Raw genomic sequence first — 20,199 nt, forward strand, 5'->3', positions numbered from 1 at the left:
GTGTGTGTTTGTGTGTGTGTGCCTGCGTGTGTGGGAGCGCGAGAGGGAGAGAGAGAGACGTGTGTGCGTGCATGCATGAGTGTGTGTTCCTGTCAGCCATAGAAGCTGTTAGCCAAGAGCGTGCCTTCATATCAGCCTCCTCTCTGGGTCTGTGGAGCTAACTGAATCACTGGGGCAGCATAGCTTACAACAAGCTAAAATAACAACCTCGAGATATTCAAATATTTGAGCCGAGAATGGAGTCTACAACACACTCTCTCGTTCTGTTCTATATCTCCTGTAGGCGCTCTCACGCGCACACACACACACACACACACACACACACACACACACACACACACACACCTGTGGCTGGATCCTTCTCCCCCCCCCCTCCTGGCAGCAGTCAACAGTAGGCTATGTTGAGTCAGGTTGCTATTTGACACTCATCATTAATGTGAGCTGTTCTCTGCCAAAATGGAAAGGCTCCCGGTTCTTTGCCCCGAGGCCCACTGTACGGTCGGTGATAGACCTAACAACTGAAAGGCTGTGGATGGATGGGATTGTAAATGCTTAACCTGTTCTCTTCGTAATGGAGTGTCGAATGCGAATGCGTTTGTTAGCGTCTTGACTTCTTGCAACATGTGTTCGGTACGTGCGCCGGAGTAACGTAGCGACGCAGTACACTCCTCCCTCACACACGCATACAGGCATGCAAACTGTAACGCCTTCCCCCTTACTGAACGTATACCGCCACGCCGTTCTCCGTTCCTCACTCCCCCACCTGTGTAGGAATTCCTTGCTCTCTCTCGTCTGTCTCCAATGCTGACATGTCTTCCTCAGAATGGCCTATCCCCGTCTCCTCTTTGACAGCCGTGCAATCATGAGAAAACATACAGTAGCCTTGTCACAGCTTAAATGAAGTAGCAGTCTGTTTTTTTTCCTACCAGGCCACAGTGGATATAGAGGGAAGTGAAAGATGAAAATACAGTATCCACAGTATTTGTAGGCAGTGTTGGGGAGTAGGTAACTATATGTAGTTCAACTGCATTGTGCAGTAGTTTGGTGGTAGTTGAACTAAATTCAAATCGGGGTAGTGTTTTCAGTAGTTCATAACTTTGTTTTGCCATTTAGCGTCGTAGCTAACAACTGTAACTACACTATACTTATTTTGCATAAGGAAAAGACAATGCAATAATTTCCTTTCTTTTTCGGCATCAAACTTGCCTCATTATCACTTGAAACATTTGTTTTTTGTGTGTTTTAATAGGCAAAATGACATTGTGTTAACATACAGTATGACCCCAAAGTGATTTGTTCTTGTAATTTGTAGTTTATGACATTTCAGATTTAAATATGATTATTTATCAATAAGTCGTTTAGCTGTAGTGAGACTGCTTTTTCAAAGTAACTTCAGTTAAGTAAACTATATATATTTTTTAAGCGTAACTTTAGTGTTGCTTAACATTTTTCAGTGTGAAGTTATTGGTAGCTTGGTGAACTATATTTTCAAGGTAGCTTCCCCAATACTGTGTGTAGGAGCCACACTTTGAGTTTTACGGTAGTGTTCTGTGCTGACATGGTTAAAAATGGAAGGTACACCTACCCTAGTCTTTGTTAAAGCATCATGCCACACACACACACACACACACACACCAGATGTGCAGTGGTTTGGCTCCCCAGAACGGATCTGCTCATTTATAGTTTTTACTCACCTGTGTGTTTAAACATGCTGTTTTTAAGACACATAGAAAACAATCTGTCTATTGTCACCTTCCTTTTTTAAAAGTCCAATGAACAAGAGCGCGCCTAACCCCATGTATTTCTGTAGTTGTGTGTGTGTAGCACCCTGCTTAGTGTTACTTTAGTAGACTGAGTGTGTGTGTATGTAGCACCCTGCTTAGTGTTACTTTAGTAGACTGTGTGTGTGTGTGTGTGTGTGTGTGTGTGTGTGTGTGTGTGTGTGTGTGTGTGTGTGTGTGTGTGTGTGTGTGTGTGTGTGTGTGTGTGTGTGTGTGTGTGTGTGTGTGTGTGTGTGTGTGTGTGTGTGTGTGTGGTGTGTGTGTGTTACTTTAGTACACTGTGTGTGCGTGCGTGCATTAAATGCGCTCTTAAGCCATGTATTCCAGTAGTAGTGTGTGTGTGTGTAGCACACTTTAGTTGCAGCTTGTCTTGTTTCTGATTGCGTGTAGTGGAGTAAAGATAACCATATGACATTTGGAGGCAGACTCAACATCATTAATTAACAACATGTGTTTTCTCTCCCCCCCACCCCCCACCCCCCCTCCCCTTCATTCTTAAAACGACAGTTTCCCTATTAGACCTCACTTCCATAACGTTTGACCTACATTATCCTGAAGAGTTCCCAGATTAGACTAAAGAGTACCCATAGTTTTACATCAAACTAGTTATGGTTGTTTACAAACATTTGGATCAGAGATTTTCTGGCTGTTACTCTGGGATTGTTTTAATCTGGGGGTTTTTTCTACTATTGTAAAGCGACTTTGGGTCATTGAAAAGAGTTATATAAGTCCCATGTATTATTATTCGATTTTTTTTTTTTTTTAAAAGCATTGGCTTAATTTAACTTGGTTATATTTTTTGTTTCGTTCCTATGAGCCAAAAGAACTGGACTTGGTCCAAGAGTTTTAGTTGTTAAGAAAATCATGCATCTCTTGTTTTAGTTGATTTGTCAGTGTACATCAACCCATACTGTGTAGCACAGCCAATCTGTTCTCACCGCTCATGTCTTAAGGTGGAACGCCGTGACTGGGTTGTTCTCCCTGTTGTTTGATGGTGGATTGAAGGGATTGTAAGTAGAGCTGGTACAGTGTGTGTTTATCTCACTAACAACACTACCATCCCAGAGTAGTAGCGTTGATCTAGGATCATCCACCCCCGTCCGTGCAATCTGTCATTGGGATCTAAAAGGCTAAACTGATCCTGAATCAGCACTCATGCTGCGAGACACTTTATACATACGGCTCCTGATCATCTCACTGCAGCTCTGTGATGTGGCACACGTACGGTCAAAAACAACACTAGGATCCCTGATGCAACGGTCCGTGACCACTGGATGCGGGGGAGAGTGCTTTCCAAGTCAAATAAGCACCGGCCTGCAAAGGACAGAGGAATGTTTACACTGTCGCACAAACAGAGGGACTGTTTATGCTGTAACACTGGAGGGCTGGGCTGGTGGGGACTTGGGCACCCATCCCCTTTCCTTTGTGGCGCATATATAATATGTTAATGTGAAATAGCTCCCGAGTTCCATCAAGCTTACACACACTTCTCTCTCCCCCCCCCACACACACACACACACACATCTCTGAAACCTACATCCTTGCCTATGTAATATATTAATGAAGTATACTTTCTAAAAGAGCTGCCATGTTTCATCAAGCTCACACACACACACACAAACACGTACACACCTCTCTGCAGCACAACCTCAGCCTGGTGCTGCTGGCCTGGTGCTGCTGGCCTGCTGTTTGCTAAGGACTTAATGAGTGTACACACTAGGTCAGGTGGCTGGTGACCTCACAGACCACAGGCAAAACAGTATTTCTTTGTCGGTACTAGTCTCCGACTTGGAGTGGAGGTCGGTTTGCTACTCCCAACATACATACATACATACATACATACATACATACATACATACATACATACACTCTCGCTCCTCCTCCCTCCATCAGCCCCCTTATCAGACAGACACGATGTCATTAGAGGCACAAAAGACTTTTACTTACACCTAGATGACCAAAACAGGTACCAAAACAGTGGCCTTGTGGTTAGAGTGCTTTACCCAGTCCATGGTTGAATGGACCTTCTGAACACCATCTTTCTTTCATGTCAAACATTTCTTGAGACACTCGTTGAATCACTCTCTTTTGGTCACTTTTAACGCACAATATTCTCAGATCCATTGAGACTGAAAATAAATATTATTAAAAACCATTAGAAATGTGTATCTTAGAAAAAATGAATTTTAAACTACAACAAATAAATGTTATCTACGCCAAAAGCTGTGCATTTTAATATGGGTAAAGATATTATCGGTAGGAGAAGGTTACAATGGTCAAAATAAATTCAACACATGCATAATTGGAATGCGGCCTACCTATTCAGAGTCAAAATGTCATAAAGGGGAAAAGGAGAAAGAACGAGATGTATTCTCTATGGATTGCGAAATTGTAGAGCACCCGTCGGCAACCTTACCACGTTTTTCCTAGCCCAAACTCCAAGTGAATCAATTTTATATGAGACAGCCTACGTATACCACTCTGCCAATACATCACTACGCCCGATGCGCTGTTGGAATCACCCACGCAACATTCGGTCCTTCTCGCCTCATGGCAAGCGAACATTAGGTTGGCCAAAGAAAGTCGCAACACACAGAGAATGTTTAGAGAAGTTATTGTAAATACTGTAGATTTTCAGCCATTCTGAACCTCGAGTCGTAGCTAACATATAGCCTAATATCACTGACAAATTTGAACGATTTTATGACCATCAAAAATCTTTCATGTAGGCCTAAGCGCTTGCTTAGAATGTATCAAATGATTGCATATATTTATACAACACTGGGTTAATTTAGTACGACGCGTGTGACTTTTAAAAGTGTGTAGAATATTATTTCACGCAGAAGGTTTATTTTTTATTTTTTTTATAGTCCTTCTAACACATGAGTTTTTGAAATGTCTTTGAAACAACTGCTACAATTCAGGAAGAATCGGGTAAAATCCAAACAATTTCCTTTAATTAAGATACATTCAATTTCATTGTGGATAGATTGGACCTGTGCAGCTGTACTGTTTTTATCATAATGTAGTTTCAAACATTAGGCAGAAGACTAATGCTGTCAAAGTGTGTTGGGAACATCCAGATAGGCCTATACTGTTTCCACCGTGGCCTTCTGATGTAGTGATTGTACTTCGTTCAACCCTAGTACCTTTTAGTCAGTCTAATAAATAAACATGAAGATAACTTCTCCGAAGCTTTGGCATACATTTAAGTCGAGAAGTGAAAAAACAATGTTCAATATTAAGATCGTACATTTTATCAAAATAATAAACAAAAAAGAAAAATACAAACAACCCAAACAATACCAATTGATATCACCCCTGAAACACTTAAATGCAAACGTTGTTTTCCTCATGGTTGTGATTGTCATACAGTATTTTAGCTCCTGTCCCTAATAACATTTGCAGAGAAGTGTGCAGAAATGGGTTTAAGAGGCAAGTTCTTGATGAGAATGGCACAATTTCCGCCATGGTAATATGAGAAACAGCCAGTCAGTCCTTCAATACACCTGTCCTGCCAGCTTTCTGCAGGGCCACAGACCAGTGTCATGTCTGTAGATAGTGTGGCAAGGTTTCCCTTCCATGTCCTGTTTTTAACTGTGCGTTTAACTTGAGTTCTCCACACCATGTCTTTGGTATGGAAGAGAATGTTGTGATGGGTATGGGGCCTAGGTGAGGTCACCATGTCTTTGGTATGGAAGAGAATGTTGTGATGGGTATGGGGCCTAGGTGACGTCACCATGTCTTTGGTATGGAAGAGAATGTTGTGATGGGTATGGGGCCTAGGTGAGGTCACCATGTCTTTGGTATGGAAGAGAATGTTGTGATGGGTATGGGGCCTAGGTGAGGTCACCATGTCTTTGGTATGGAAGAGAATGTTGTGATGGGTATGGGGCCTAGGTGAGGTCACCATGTCTTTGGTATGGAAGAGAATGTTGTGATGGGTATGGGGCCTAGGTGAGGTCACCATGTCTTTGGTATGGAAGAGAATGTTGTGATGGGTATGGGGCCTAGGTGAGGTCACCATGTCTTTGGTATGGAAGAGAATGTTGTGATGGGTATGGGGCCTAGGTGACGTCACCATGTCTTTGGTATGGAAGAGAATGTTGTGATGGGTATGGGGCCTAGGTGAGGTCACCATGTCTTTGGTATGGAAGAGAATGTTGTGATGGGTATGGGGCCTAGGTGAGGTCACCATGTCTTTGGTATGGAAGAGAATGTTGTGATGGGTATGGGGCCTAGGTGAGGTCACCATGTCTTTGGTATGGAAGAGAATGTTGTGATGGGTATGGGGCCTAGGTGAGGTCACCATGTCTTTGGTATGGAAGAGAATGTTGTGATGGGTATGGGGCCTAGGTGAGGTCACCATGTCTTTGGTATGGAAGAGAATGTTGTGATGGGTATGGGGCCTAGGTGAGGTCGCCATGTCTTTGGTATGGAAGAGAATGTTGTGATGGGTATGGGGCCTAGGTGAGGTCACCATGTCTTTGGTATGGAAGAGAATGTTGTGATGGGTATGGGGCCTAGGTGAGGTCACCATGTCTTTGGTATGGAAGAGAATGTTGTGATGGGTATGGGGCCTAGGTGAGGTCACCATGTCTTTGGTATGGAAGAGAATGTTGTGATGGGTATGGGGCCTAGGTGAGCGTCACCATGTCTTTGGTATGGAAGAGAATGTTGTGATGGGTATGGGGCCTAGGTGAGGTCACCATGTCTTTGGTATGGAAGAGAATGTTGTGATGGGTATGGGGCCTAGGTGAGGTCACCATGTCTTTGGTATGGAAGAGAATGTTGTGATGGGTATGGGGCCTAGGTGAGAGTCACCATATAAATACGGAAGAGTTGAGTGTAATGAGCTGGCTCCAGACCCATGGTAAAGGAGGACTTGTCTCTCCATTTCTCCTTCTGTCCTGCTCCTTATCTCCTTCCTTCCTCCCTCCCTCCTCTTTTATCTCCATCCGCCCGTCCGTCTGTCCTGCTCCCCCTCTTCTTCCCTCTGTCTCTCCGTCCGTCCGTCCGTCCGACCGGCCCGTCTGTCTGTGTTCTACAGTGCTGAGGCCGTGATGGGGTGGGCATGGGGGTGAATGGCGTCACGGTGGTGGGCTGTCATACCCTTGAAGGCCAGTGGAGCGGTGATGTTGTCACAGCTGTGGTGATAGAGAGCACTGCCACTGTGCGGCTGCCATGTGGGACCGGTCACATAGGCCGACGTGGTGGCGCTGTACCCCATGTAGGGCGACACTGGGGTGGGAGGGTGGTAGGCTGGGATGCTGGGCGCTGTGACATAACTGTTCACTGTGGGCAAGCCACTCTGCGTCTGTCAGGGAGAGGAGAGAGAGAGAGGTTGGTGAGACCATTGGAGCGTTCTGTGAGTGAGACACGGGTAAGAGCGGTAGGTGGAGAGACATAACTGTTCACTGTGCACGGGCAGGCCACTCTGTGTCTGTTAGAGGGAGAGGAGAGAAACACAAGGTTAGACAGAGGTAGAGAGAGAAGGTGAGACATGGGGAGGAGGAGAGGTACAAGGGAAATGTGATATAGTATGGCAGTGAGGGATGTGGAGAGAGCGGGGAGAGAGAGAGAGAGAGAGAGAGAGGAGGAAAAGGAGAGGGAGAAGTGAGAGTAGGTGAGGGTTAGGGTTGAGTTAGAATTTGGGTGAAGAGTACAGTGGTGCGGTATACAACATGTGAAATGGGGGCAAGAGTGTGAATGGGGGCTGAATACAATAGGGGTTGGGAGAAGTTGAGGGTTTATTGAGAGAGAGGAGATTTGGAATGACAGAAATGAAGAAGGGAAAGGGGAAAGAAAGTACAGGGTTAAGCATGAGTACTATTTGGCACCATGACAAAACATAACTTGAAGAATTCACACAATTCAACATTATATGCGTGGGTGGTCTATTCTATGACTACTGAGAATAAGAATGGTTTCTGCAGAAGTGAGCATACTTCTCGTTCCTGTCTGATATTTGTCCAGGATTTCCTCAACCTAAACAACCATTGCCTATTGTTTTTTTTTCTCTTTCGACTGAAATCCACGGCCATGACGGGGCACGTGCGATACTCCAATTCTAATCGCTTTCCGTTTTTAAGGAGGCTATATATTTAACTGATATTTTATATTTCACTAAGCAAAATGCTATGGGCCAACTTACATAATGGCATTTTAGTTTGAGGTTAAATGATCTCGTTTTTCTACCGAGTATTTCCGTAGGCCCACTGCTTTTAATTTATGTTTAGTTTTTTCAAGATATTTCAATTTGTGAAAACTAAAAATAGTTCGGGAAGAAGACTTGCCTAGCCCATGTTGCTCATATCTTAATTTGATACAATATTTTTTCCCCCCCGTTATTGGATATTGATAAATAATGAAATACACACATCACACACATACAGGTTTATTGGAATAGGCTAGATTCAGTCGATCAAATCATGATATTCTACACGACTTGCTTTTCGCATAGGCCTAATTTTTGTTTGTCTCGCCCATTTATTTGTCAATATTCAATGTTAAGTCATACTTTATAAAAAAAATACAGTCCTTGGCTTGCCTGTTGTGTGCAAGAGCTCTATTAACGTCTATCGATTCTACAGTAAATTCAGGCAAACGGAAAAGACAGGCTTACCAATGTTTTTATTTCGTTACATAATTCGCATTATTTTTGATGATCGTTTCCATACAGTGTGTTTTCTTCTAAACGCACAAGCATCTAACGAACCGGATGACTGAAAATAATCTCTGTTGACGGATAAAAGCAATTCAAATTGCAATTGAATGGGCAGCCACTGAACTGATATAAGAAAACGCTGCACAAGGCAGTCTTTAGCCTGATAAGAAATATGTTCTGCTATTTAATAGAATCCAATATCTCGAGGTATTTAGGCTACAGAAGCCTTGAAATGCATTCAATGCTGTAATAATAAATAATAGCTTAACTGTGGGGAAAATGCTGTCGTATCCAAAATGTCAGTCAAAACCAGTGATTTGTCATTAGCATGAAACCTAATGGTCTATGTTATGTCTGATTAAAAAAAAACTGTCCTCTAGAATTCCGGAGCGGAAGAAAGGCATTTAAACATCACATCCGAGCCGTGGGCACTGTTTATGTATGTGTGTGTCATTACCTTAAATCGAAAGTTAATGATTCAATTCTTCCAAAAAGTGACATTGATAGCTCACCCTCAGCCCCGTAGGCGCAGGACTGGGACTCCTCAAGTACAGTTTAAGAGAAACATCAGGTTCTACATGTAGGAACCCGAAGTTACGATTTATTTATTTGATTTCAGGCTGGGATACATCTTGAATTCATTTGTTTATGCTTACGTGTGTGTTCGATAAAAACAAAAAATCGTCTTTATTAATCTGTAACGCTTTTGTTGACCCGTCATTGGGAGGTAGTTTTTTATTTTCCATTCTTATCAGTAAATAACTGTGTCGTTTCAGCTGCATAGGCTACATGCGCTGTTCGCTGACACTCGAAAGACCTGAGAAAAATAATCCTTATTTTAGCAACGTATTTGAATTTGTACATAATCAATATATAGCAATTGGCCTTCGGCTTTTTGAAAATCTCCACTTCTTACTTCAGTCGCCACAAGACTACTCGAGTTGTATTATAAGGAGGGAGGGACTGTGTGTGTGCATGGGGTGAGGGCTGACGAGTAGAGTGCTCGAAAGTGCGTGCAGACTGCAGTATGTGTATTGTGCTTTGAAATATAGGCCTATAGGATAGCATATGCACCATTTTGAAAGGTTCTAGTACATCAGCAATTTATCGTCTACACATAAAGTTCCATTGACAAGTATAGGCCTATAGCAGCCTGTGGCACGCAGAGAAAGGCATACGTTACAAATTACTATCAAAATAGTTGAAAATTAATCGAATTATAAGTGTTTCTTATATTGTGATGATTGCTTTAGATCAGACTTTGACATATACAAAATCACAAAATATAAAGTAAGTAGAAGTAAAAATACACACTTGACCTATGGCTGATTATGCAATTTATAGGGCTACTATTCATATAGGCATTGGGCTAGGTTTTTTTCTTCTTCATATTTTTATCCCAGGGAGTTATATCACCGGCGCCGCATGTGTTATTCTGCATCATTTGTCTCCATTGATGCATCAAACCGTAGCCTATTGAATATATTGAGGTTACCACGCATAACTCGAGATAGATCGCGTGGCTCCGACGATATATCATACCAATTATGCATGCCTCCCCCCTCTCACTTTCTTACACATAATATATCCCTCATGCACGCTCACACTCCCTGTCCTCTCCCTCGTCCCTCTACCTCACACGTTGTTTGCACCGTTTGCAGTCGATATATTATTTTGCAACATAAAATGCACCATATTTTCTCACGCAAGACTATCCCGAGTCTAGTGAGACGTTCTTCATTAAACCTTTGGAATGAAACAAAGTTTATACACACTAAAATATAATACGTTTTTCGACTATGGGCCTATTAGTGCATGGGATAAGTTCCGATGGAATGAACCCACAATTTCAGCAATGCCTTTCAACTTCTATTAGATCAGCGTGCAAATCATTATTGGGTGTTAAATAGGCCTACATGTAGTCTACTGGTCAAAATATTTAAATGTATCATTACGTTTTAATTATTTAAACTTCAGTCTTATTTTTCATTTACATTAGGCCTAATATTAGTTGTTTTAGCACATTGGCTAAGACAATATGGAAATGTAATGCAATTAGGAAGTCCTAATGATCCTTGTAAGCATAACATATACAACCACAACACTCAAATTTGAATTTGAATTTAAACATTTAAATAATCTTTCTCCAACGGCTAGACTTTTATTATTAACTTATGAGTCGGCCTGTCTCCGTTTCGTGCTTATGGATTTTCTCTTCTCGCAACAAAAAATAAACCGTAGAAACTTGTCCAATGACGTGAATCAACGACTTGATTCCTCGTGCCACGTTCACTGGTCGAAAATATGAGGACTTGAGAAGTCTACACAAAATGTTTTTTTCTTCGTTCATATCCCTAAAGTATAAACCTTGTAAGACAAAGACAAGTGGCTGCAAAATACAAAGTTTTAAAAAAAAAACACTGATTTTCAACAACAAAAAAATACAAAATCATTTCTCAAATATATTATGCCTACAGCGTTTGGCCATGCAACGTTTGGCTATATCGACAAAAGCTGTTCAATTTCAATCTAAATTTGGCGTGCTACGCTAATGACAGCCAATGAGCTTCTCAGTACATGTCCATTTGTCAACACGCTGTCACATGCAAGGAAATTGATGAGTCATGGGGTCCAAGGTACATGGTTAATTTGTCACAGAACGGAATCAATCGTATGCCAAGGATGGTTACAAAACTACAACACGTAATAGTAATGTAATAGCACAGTAGGCCTAATGTAGCCGTAAGAACAACCCTTAGCCTAGGCCCAAAACACTCTGCGGTGCGGTGTCTTGTCTGGAGGCATACCGCTCACACCCAGCGGAGAGAGCGTGTCAATATGACTGAAAGCGCCGAGAAAGCATACTCTACGTGGATTATACAATAAGTGTGGGCCAAAAATGGAAGGGTATCATATTGTACTACACCGTTGTTGAGATTAACACACATTAGGTTAGAGATGGGCGAGGATGCAATTTTATTGATCAAGGATGTGTTTCCTTTTACCTGTTTGTATTTTGCTTCAGGTTCTATAGAATGCGGTGGTTTATCATCCTGCACGCCATTGACTAGTGGAGAGCTTGCTGACGGCGGAAAATGTGTCCTGTTTATAACGCTCCATTCTTCTAGTTTGCCACTGGGAAAGGACGAATTGTCACTAACTGCATGGGGCAAAACAGACAGAGACAGAGGAGAGGGAAGTCAGAGGAGATGAACCGAAGAGACTTCACGCTACCACTCCCATCTACCATCCTAGGCATTGATATCACCTCACCATCACCCTACAGCTTTTTAGCAACCCCCCCCCCCCCCCCCCCAACAAAAAGTTATCCAGCAAAGACACGAAAAATACTTGAAAGATCAACATTTGCGATTTTATGCATAGACATTCCTATACTTAAAAAGCTTTTTGGCATTTCAAATCTGAATTAATTCTAGGCCAACTTATATTTTATACAGAGGGCGCCTAGAACCCGTGTGTGTGTGTGTGGTGTGTGTGTGTGTGTGTGTGTGTGTGTGTGTGTGTGTGTGTGTGTGTGTGTGTGTGTGTGTGTGTGTGTGTGTGTGTGTGTGTGTTTGCCTTAAGCCTACTGATCAAACCGAAACAGCACATTGCTGTAATGGTCAGTAACATTTAACCAAACCAGTCTTTCTGTGGGGACAAATGAGATGTACTTTAACCGTTTCCCCTTTGTACATGATGGATATGATATTATACACGGGTGCTAACGTTTAGAATTGGAAAAGCAAGCCCACCAGTGTTGTAACTTGAGAAGACCATTGGGTCGATCATTTTTTTTTCTCGACCCCCTTTTCTTTCTTTCAACAAAGCAGGTTTTACTTGGAGTTGTGTATTTTGTGCATAGACATTTGTTTAAATATTTTTGTCGGTCTACAATGTTTGGGTCTCTTGCTATTTCCTTAATAATCATTCACTGACATAAAGCTGTCTTAGGTTCATTCGAGGAAGGAATATGCATATGCATGGTACTTTATTTTCCTTTCTTGATGGCATGGTAGGCCTGGCTTATAAAATAGTGCAGTGCAATGCGAAAGGTGTGTGTGTGTGTGTGTGCGTGTGTGTGTGTGTGTGTGTGTGTGTGTGTGTGTGTGTGTGTGTGTGTGTGTGTGTGTGTGTGTGTGTGTGTGTGTGTGTGTGTGTGTGTGTGTGTGTGTGTGAGAGAGCGCGCGCGAGAGAGTGCCATTTGATGACCAACGCCTTTGGAAATATCGCCATAATTCAAATGCAATTATGATGATTTACGCATCTTTACGCATGACGGCGATATTCGCCATATGCGTCAACGCTCTTCGTCTTAGAATAGGTCTACTGTATCCCTCTACTGTTGTAGTGTAAACCCAATAGCAGTTCTATGTCATAGTAAAGGATTTGTTTGATTAAAACCCTGAGTCTCTAGGCTGGCGAAGTGATTGTGGCGCTAAAAGGCCTCACGTCATTCAGTGTACAGGACACTTATTTCGGCTTTCAAAACCTGCAGCAAACATCTGCAAATAATTTGGAAATGCATAAGTTGTTTATAAAGGCATCCGGGAATTCTTGTTCGGCTTGAAGATCGGCGCTGCCTTTGAGGGGCGAAGCCTTGTTGTTTAGATTGTCTGAGTTAAGTTAATTCATGGAATGGCCGAGGCCTCATGGACTATACAAGCACTAAGGAGAAGGGCATGTTTATATCCACAAGGCGGTGAGATTCGAGGCCGTTCTCCCTTCTGACAGAAGCACGGTTATGACAAGCGCATAGGTGGTCGACTGACATCTAACACTCTGCTAACACAAGAAACGTTGTCACTAAAAATGGTATTCACAACAACAGTAATGTATCATGATTGACGGAGGTCAGATTTGCTTTATAATGTTTCCAAAACAGACTTGTATTTGTGGTAGCACACTAGTGAAAACTAACTGTCCAAACCTGACTGTAAGTAACAAAAAGAAGTTCTCTAAACTCGGATCGGGCCTTTAGGGAACAACACAGGTCTAGTAGCCTAGTTCAGTGTAGCCTATTGGAGCAGCCTGGTAGACTAAACGCATGTGAAACTACATTTCAGGGGAGTCTATTTTGAAGCAAGGCACGCAAGAACAAAATGTCTGGCTGTAAGACATGGCATGGCAAAGCTTTGAACACCTCATTTTGATTTTAGTTCATCTCCTCGTGCACCGCTGCGCCTTCCCTTCATTATCCCACTAATATTCCACATCCGCCCCTTAATTATTAGTGCAAGCCTTCCTTTAACCATCTGTTTTAATGCAACCTTTGAACTAGGAACTAAACTTTACTCATGTATGCACTCACCAATACTGGCAAAATAACACATAATTAACTTAGCCAATTTATTTTTGCAGTTTGTTCCAGAATAGTCACTCTTTTATCTGTTATTAGTTAGTAATATAGTGCATATACAGACCGGTATGTGCATTGGTCATATATTTTTTAACTACATACCTCCAAATTAATAAAGTTACACATCTTGCCACTAGGCCCACTACACACACACACACAGAGACAGACATATCCTAACCCATGCGCTTTCCTATTAATTTTAACCATTTACTAAAGCAATTGGTTTGCCCACGTACCAAAGTAAAAATCATGCTTACTTTGTTGCTCTGTTATCGACCGAATCCCCAGAATATCTGTTACCGAGTGGGAGGAGGGCCATATCCTGTGCATAGCCATGTGTCCAGGTAGGGAGTGCATGCCCGGGGGAGTTGGTACTTTGGTCCCAGAGGCTCCGATGGGGGTCGGATACGAGTATATGTGGTTGTATGGTAGCGTTGGTTGTGGTGGTGGGTGAGACGACTGCTTGCTGGACTCATACTGGCTCTGCTGGGACAGATTCCCAATCTTGTTGCGGAGGATCCTACTGATGGAGCTCACAGATGGTAGATTGAACTTGTCACAAACTCCGTCAGCCAGTAGCCTGTCCCGGATCTCCCAGGCGAAGATACCCGGGTCCCTCTGCTTGTATGTCCGTATGTGCTTGACCACTGTAGGCGTGGTGACCCGTGGTTTGCTGCCCCCGATCGCTCCCGGGAGTATAGAGCCGGTCTCGTTGTACCGGGCCAGTATCTTGCTGACGCAGCCGTGGGAGACCCGGAGTTGTCTGCTGATGTCGCAAGGCCTGATGCCCAGCTGGGCGAGCTCTACAATCCGCAGCCGGATTGCGTTGGGAAGCGGTCTGCCGTTGACAAAAACCCCGCCGAGCTGGTTCACCTCTCCAAAGGCTGGCTCTGGTGTCATGGAAACATACACAGAGGCAACACAATGAAACACAAATCTTAAATTGGACGACTTGTAGCTGTAGTAGCCTGTAAAGGGCCTTTAGGTCTAGGGTTGTTAATCGTGCCTCCCGTTCCCGAGTCCTTAGTCGACATACGGCGGTCTGCAACGTCGTTTTCAACCCGTTAAGGACAAATTAAATGCTTATTTACAGCATATGAAATTGTCTTAAATGTATTGGGATATATGTATTTAATGCACTCGAAACAGATGCGCAAGAATCGATTCAGTAAGCGTGTGATGAAAATAAAAACATGTCCCACCATTAGGCTGCCCCATGCAAATAAAACCCCCGCACATTTTCAGTTTGTGCATAACATACTGCTCCATTGTTATACCGTTGTATTTGAATTTCAATATATATTTGCAGTAAAAATATGTTTTACGCATAGCTATGCTATAGTTTTACTAATTGGCTATTAATACTGGCCACTGGAAAATCCCATAATGAAACCAACTGGAGCTCAAAACGGTTCGGCCTTTATTTGTAGCCATACCATCGCTTTTCAAGCCATAGGCCTACAATCATAATTGATTCATTAGAATGTTAGGTATAATTCGTTCCTTGAAAGATGTAGGAATATCCGGTCGAGTGCCTGTTATAGACTAACTCCATCATCGGCCACACAACATTTCCATATAAACTTACCCATTGCGTTTAGTCCACAAATTATTATTGGGATCTCGGAGTTACGCCTTCCGTCCAGTTCCGAGTCCAGTTTCGCTGGTGTCCGGAAACCTGTCTAGGGGAGAACAAATCCTCGCTCTCCTCCGGCCACGGGTACTGTGTTAACCGAACTAACGATAGTAGTGAGAAGGACAAATCCGCGATGTGTTTCCTGATAGCAGGGGAGACAGGCTTACATTTCAATCCAGACAAATCATGGGCCGGACTTCCAAAACTTTTCTTCTCGGCGAGGCTAGGTCCGCCAATGGAAGTTTGAGTTTATAGAGAGACGCTTTCCTATTGGTCTGAAAGTTTGTGCTCGTGCAGCAAGGCAACCCCCTCTCTTCCGGAACTACAGACAGTGTTAACCTACCACCATGAATTGCAATTATGAATTGCACTCTACTGGAATGGTAAATGACATATAAGTAAGTAAAATTATATGAATATTGTGATTATGAATCATAACAATGAACTACGCTACAGGATAAAGCAGCAATGCAACAATCCCAATGTAATAGTCAGTGGCAATCCAAGTGTTTGGATTTTGTTTGCCTATATTGTCAGTGAGGAATTAATGTTTTATGAAAGTAAAATGGGTAGCCTACAAATTGATATTATCTAAGTTAAACTGGATAGCTTAACGTGCGTGGATGTATTCATTCACCAACCAAATACATCACATTAGACATTCAGAATAGTTGCACATCGTGACACGGACTCCAAAGCAAGGCAAACAAATTGTTTGATTTGGTATGTATCGGCGTTGACTTATAAAGTACACAACCAAAATCAAATAGGTGTATATGGACGGTGAGCAGTAGCCTGCAGAACACATCTGCTGATTCGGGCTTTGGGTCCTATTATAACTCATTCCATATACACTTTTGGTTCAATGTTGTTGTGTATAATCCTTATTATTTCTAAAATTGAGATACAAAAAAAAAAAGGTATATTTCGACATATAGCCTTGGTTGTATATTGACATTCAACTGAGTGTTTAAAAAAGTTACAACGCGCCATCTCAGAAAAACTATGTTACATGAAAACGGACTGAATAGCTTGAATAAATGTTCGATTTGTATATTCGACAAAATGTATTTATACAAATAAGCAGTTATAATAACTTATAATAGCATATTTCAAATACATTCTCCGTTATTACGAAATATTGTATGCTGTTATGTCATGTTTATTTATTCAATTTATAGACTACCCTACATACCATGAATGCGCTGACTACCACTGCACCTATATTTCACCCATCTGACAGGCGATATCGGACGCCTTACACACGCAGGTAATCGGACGCTTCGTTTCCTGTTTACACGAGAAACCTTAGCTCTTGAAGCTCTCGATGGTTGACCTGTGCTCACGGCTTTCTCTTTCTCTTATTGCTAAGGGTCACTTCACAACAGTAAGCTTCGTTTGCTCCCCATCTTAGAAATAGATTTCAGTAGATCAACACTAGCCTTTATATAGGCCTATGCTACACGCAGATACGTGCTCCAACTTATTCTGCACTTCATTTGTCAAGATTGGCGTAGACTCTAACCATCTTCTTGCTGTCCGTGTCTTCCAGGGCCCTCGTCTGTTATAGCAGCGAGAGATTCCAGATTACTGATCACTGAACTCTGAATGTCTAGCTCGTTTTCCAGCTGCTCTATGGGTGTTCCTGATGTGTTTGTTCCGGCATGGCCGATTCCCCTGGACCCCGCTCGCTCATGGCAGTCACTAATGCGTTAAGGATAATGTTTACCATTGGAAAACGTGCTCAACTTGTTTCCATTGAGGTGCTTCCGATGACTGAAATAACAAAGGGTCACGTCCGAGGGATCAGAGGTCTCCGCTCAACAATTAGTAGGCTATTGTAGATACTTTCAGAAGTGATGGTATTTGAAAAGCATTTTGGTGTACTAATATTATACAAATATTATACAGCCCCATTCGGACCATGTATGGTGCAATGTTGATCAAGATTTGAAGTAGTTTATTTATGATTTATAAAACTAGCCTTTTGGATTATGAGCAAACCAGCTTCAAGTGCGAATTCCCCGGGGGCGCGAGTGCATTGGGGCCAACTCAAAGCCTCAAGGGAATTTGCGTGCCATCCATTCCATCTCCTTAACGTTCTAATAAGAATAGCTAAGTGTCTAGTGATGGGACTTCGAGTCCCTTGTCTGTTTAGCTCTGTTCTTTCTGTTCACACGTTTTGTCTAACTTAATCTTATCGCAGTGAGACGTATATCTGAAGGGTTAATTGGGCATTGACAGATAAGTGTTAACAAGGTGTGTAGGGGAATGTGAAATAGATACATGTACGGTCTTTAGACTGCCTACAGAGATAATAATGATCGTGTTTCATCAGTGAGATTTAGGCTAAAATGTATTTACAGCCCAAGCGATATTAGGACTAGGACTACATCAGATTAGGCTATTATTGTTATTGTTCTTGGTTGTATTTTTATTGTTATCGGTAGGCAATAAAATATGTATTTTTATATATTTTTGCCTACCTGTGGATTTCTTCCTGTAGCCTATATTATTATTATTATTATTATTATTATTATTACATTATTATTATTGTTATAGCCAACCATATGGTAGGAATTCACCATTTGAAATTACACGTTGTGTTCCATGTGTAGGCCTATAACTAGTATAGAGGCTACAGAATCCTATGTATAACTCTATCATCTCTATCCTATTCATTCTAACCGACTTTTTTTCTTTACACTATGCGTTGCAATCCACCGAAATAGTTGATTTTCTAATTTCATGAATACGGTATAAAATGACCTACCACTGAGGAGATTAAAGGTGACGAGCGATTTTTCGATGACAGTCACAGTTATTACCATGGCACGTCATGTAATCTGTTAGATCAGGAGGAATCTTTTGATGTCCGTGTTGCCACGATTTGTATTCTTTCATCAGATATTTTCCAATATATTAGGATACATACTTCACTCAAATAGTGAGTCGCTAAATAATTATAGGCTATGTTTTGCGGCATTCTAAACAGCATGACTAAAAATGAATTCAACTATCCATGCATGTCCTCCGTTCAGGACAATGTCCCGCGCGCATGGTATAGGGTAAAGCTTTGCGGTGCCCTGCTTATTTGAAGTAGGCCTGACGGTATTTAAGGCATGTATCATAGATGACTAAAACAGAATTAACCGTGTCGAATAGTCCTGACCGCAAGTCAACGCATCGCATCCTTCCTGATCCGTTAAACACGACTATCTGGTTTTAGGGCATGTGTGAGACCGACAGGACAGCTGACGGAATAACCCAATTTCAATATTTTCGTTTCTGTCTGTTGATCTCGCTTGTAACCCATGCGGGAATCCTTAATTTTATGCACCAAATCTAGAGTCAGGAGCAAAGGGACTTGTACTTTTTTAGGCTAAGATAATGCATACATTAAATGATCAACATTAGCATACCTCTGTTCTAGGCATATTCATTTTTTAAAGATAACCATGTATGGGTCTTATCATATGGCATGCTTGCTGCTATTTTGGCTGCATGGTGATATCATTCTGTTTCAATACTAATTTAGATAATTAAGGCATATGTTTAGATCAGTATTTGCTAATAAACATTTTTGAGTGCATCAGATAGCCCAATTATGTTTTTTTTATTATAGGACTATGCCTCGTTTTAATTGCACTGTGTAATCAATACGTACCAATACAAACATTATTCATGATTGAACTGTGCAAATATTTCGACAACTATGAAATCAAAAAACGTTGCATGCAGTGGGGTTAGTTGTGGCAAACAACACAGGGCGCATTGGACTGGTCTTGGAGTAGCTTAATGTGCCCTTATAAGGATAAGACCTTCAGCTCGGTAGGTACTGAATCTAAATAGTGCAGGAGGATGTACCAGACCCGGGATGCAAAGGATCATATGTCGTCTTCCCAGGCGTCTTCCATTCTCATAGAGGTAGGTTAACACACCGTCGACCATTATGGCATTGTATAAGTAGGCCTATACGCGTTATTATAATGTGATCCTATGTGGCCCTCTCGGTGAATATAAATAGCGTTATTATAATGTGATCCTATATGGCAGACTAATGTGGCCCTCTCGGTGAATATAAATAGCGCGTGCAGGATGTTCCCGGGGTGGCTCGTGCCATTTTTTTATGCAAAGAGGAAAGGGGTTAATGTACCCCTAGACCAGGGCCGATTCCAGGCATAAGTGACATAAGTGGTTGCTTAGGGCTCCAGCCGCTAGGGAGTTTAGGAACTCAGTCTCATCTCAATTTACTATTGAGAATAATAGTAGTAGAACACAGAGGTGCAAATTCCAAATGTGGTTGTGCATCAACAGTTTTTCTCTTATGTCAGTCACTCAGTCACTCAATTAGCCATGTCCGCTAACAATTTTTAGATTGGTAGTCTAGCCAGCTATCTAAATGTGCCCTGGGGCCCTGACTTCCAGGGGGCCCCCATTTGATTTTGGTAGTCATTCTCATTCAGATATCATATTAACATGGCATAAATAATTACACAATTGGTAGAATTGCAGGAAACTTGCTTTAAAAGGTCCAATGCAGCCGTTTTTATCTCAATATCAAATAATTTTTGGGTAACAAACTACCTTACAGTGATTGTTTTCAATTAAAATTGTAAAAAATAAACAAATTGCTTCTTGGCAAAGAGCAATTTCTCAAGCATGAATTTTGCTAGGACTGTCTGGGAGTGGTCTGCGTGGGGAGGGGAAACCTGAAAATTAGCTGTTATTAGCAGAGGTTTGGAACTCTCTTTCT

At 41.9% G+C, this 20,199-nt stretch overlaps 1 protein-coding gene and 1 long non-coding RNA gene across 2 annotated transcripts; one reads left to right on the plus strand and one right to left on the minus strand.

The window, feature by feature from the left end:
• Positions 1–4,716: 4,716 nt before the first annotated feature.
• On the minus strand, positions 4,717–15,609 carry pax9 (paired box 9). The gene is made up of 4 exons (XM_014197892.3): positions 15,396–15,609; positions 14,065–14,697; positions 11,454–11,608; positions 4,717–7,098 (listed from the first exon to the last, which is right to left on the minus strand). Exons 1-4 carry the CDS (start codon positions 15,397–15,399, stop codon positions 6,826–6,828), a joined length of 1,065 nt encoding a protein of 354 aa, XP_014053367.1. The 5' UTR covers positions 15,400–15,609; the 3' UTR covers positions 4,717–6,825.
• Positions 15,610–15,778: 169 nt separating this feature from the next.
• Positions 15,779–17,918, plus strand: LOC106603796 (uncharacterized). The gene is made up of 2 exons (XR_014392170.1): positions 15,779–16,713; positions 16,996–17,918. It is a non-coding gene; the product is annotated as an uncharacterized LOC106603796 (long non-coding RNA).
• Positions 17,919–20,199: the final 2,281 nt, after the last annotated feature.

The sequence above is a fragment of the Salmo salar genome, chromosome 01, assembly GCF_965601325.2.
Source record: "Salmo salar chromosome 01, fSalSal1, whole genome shotgun sequence".
Lineage (NCBI taxonomy): Eukaryota > Metazoa > Chordata > Actinopteri > Salmoniformes > Salmonidae > Salmo > Salmo salar.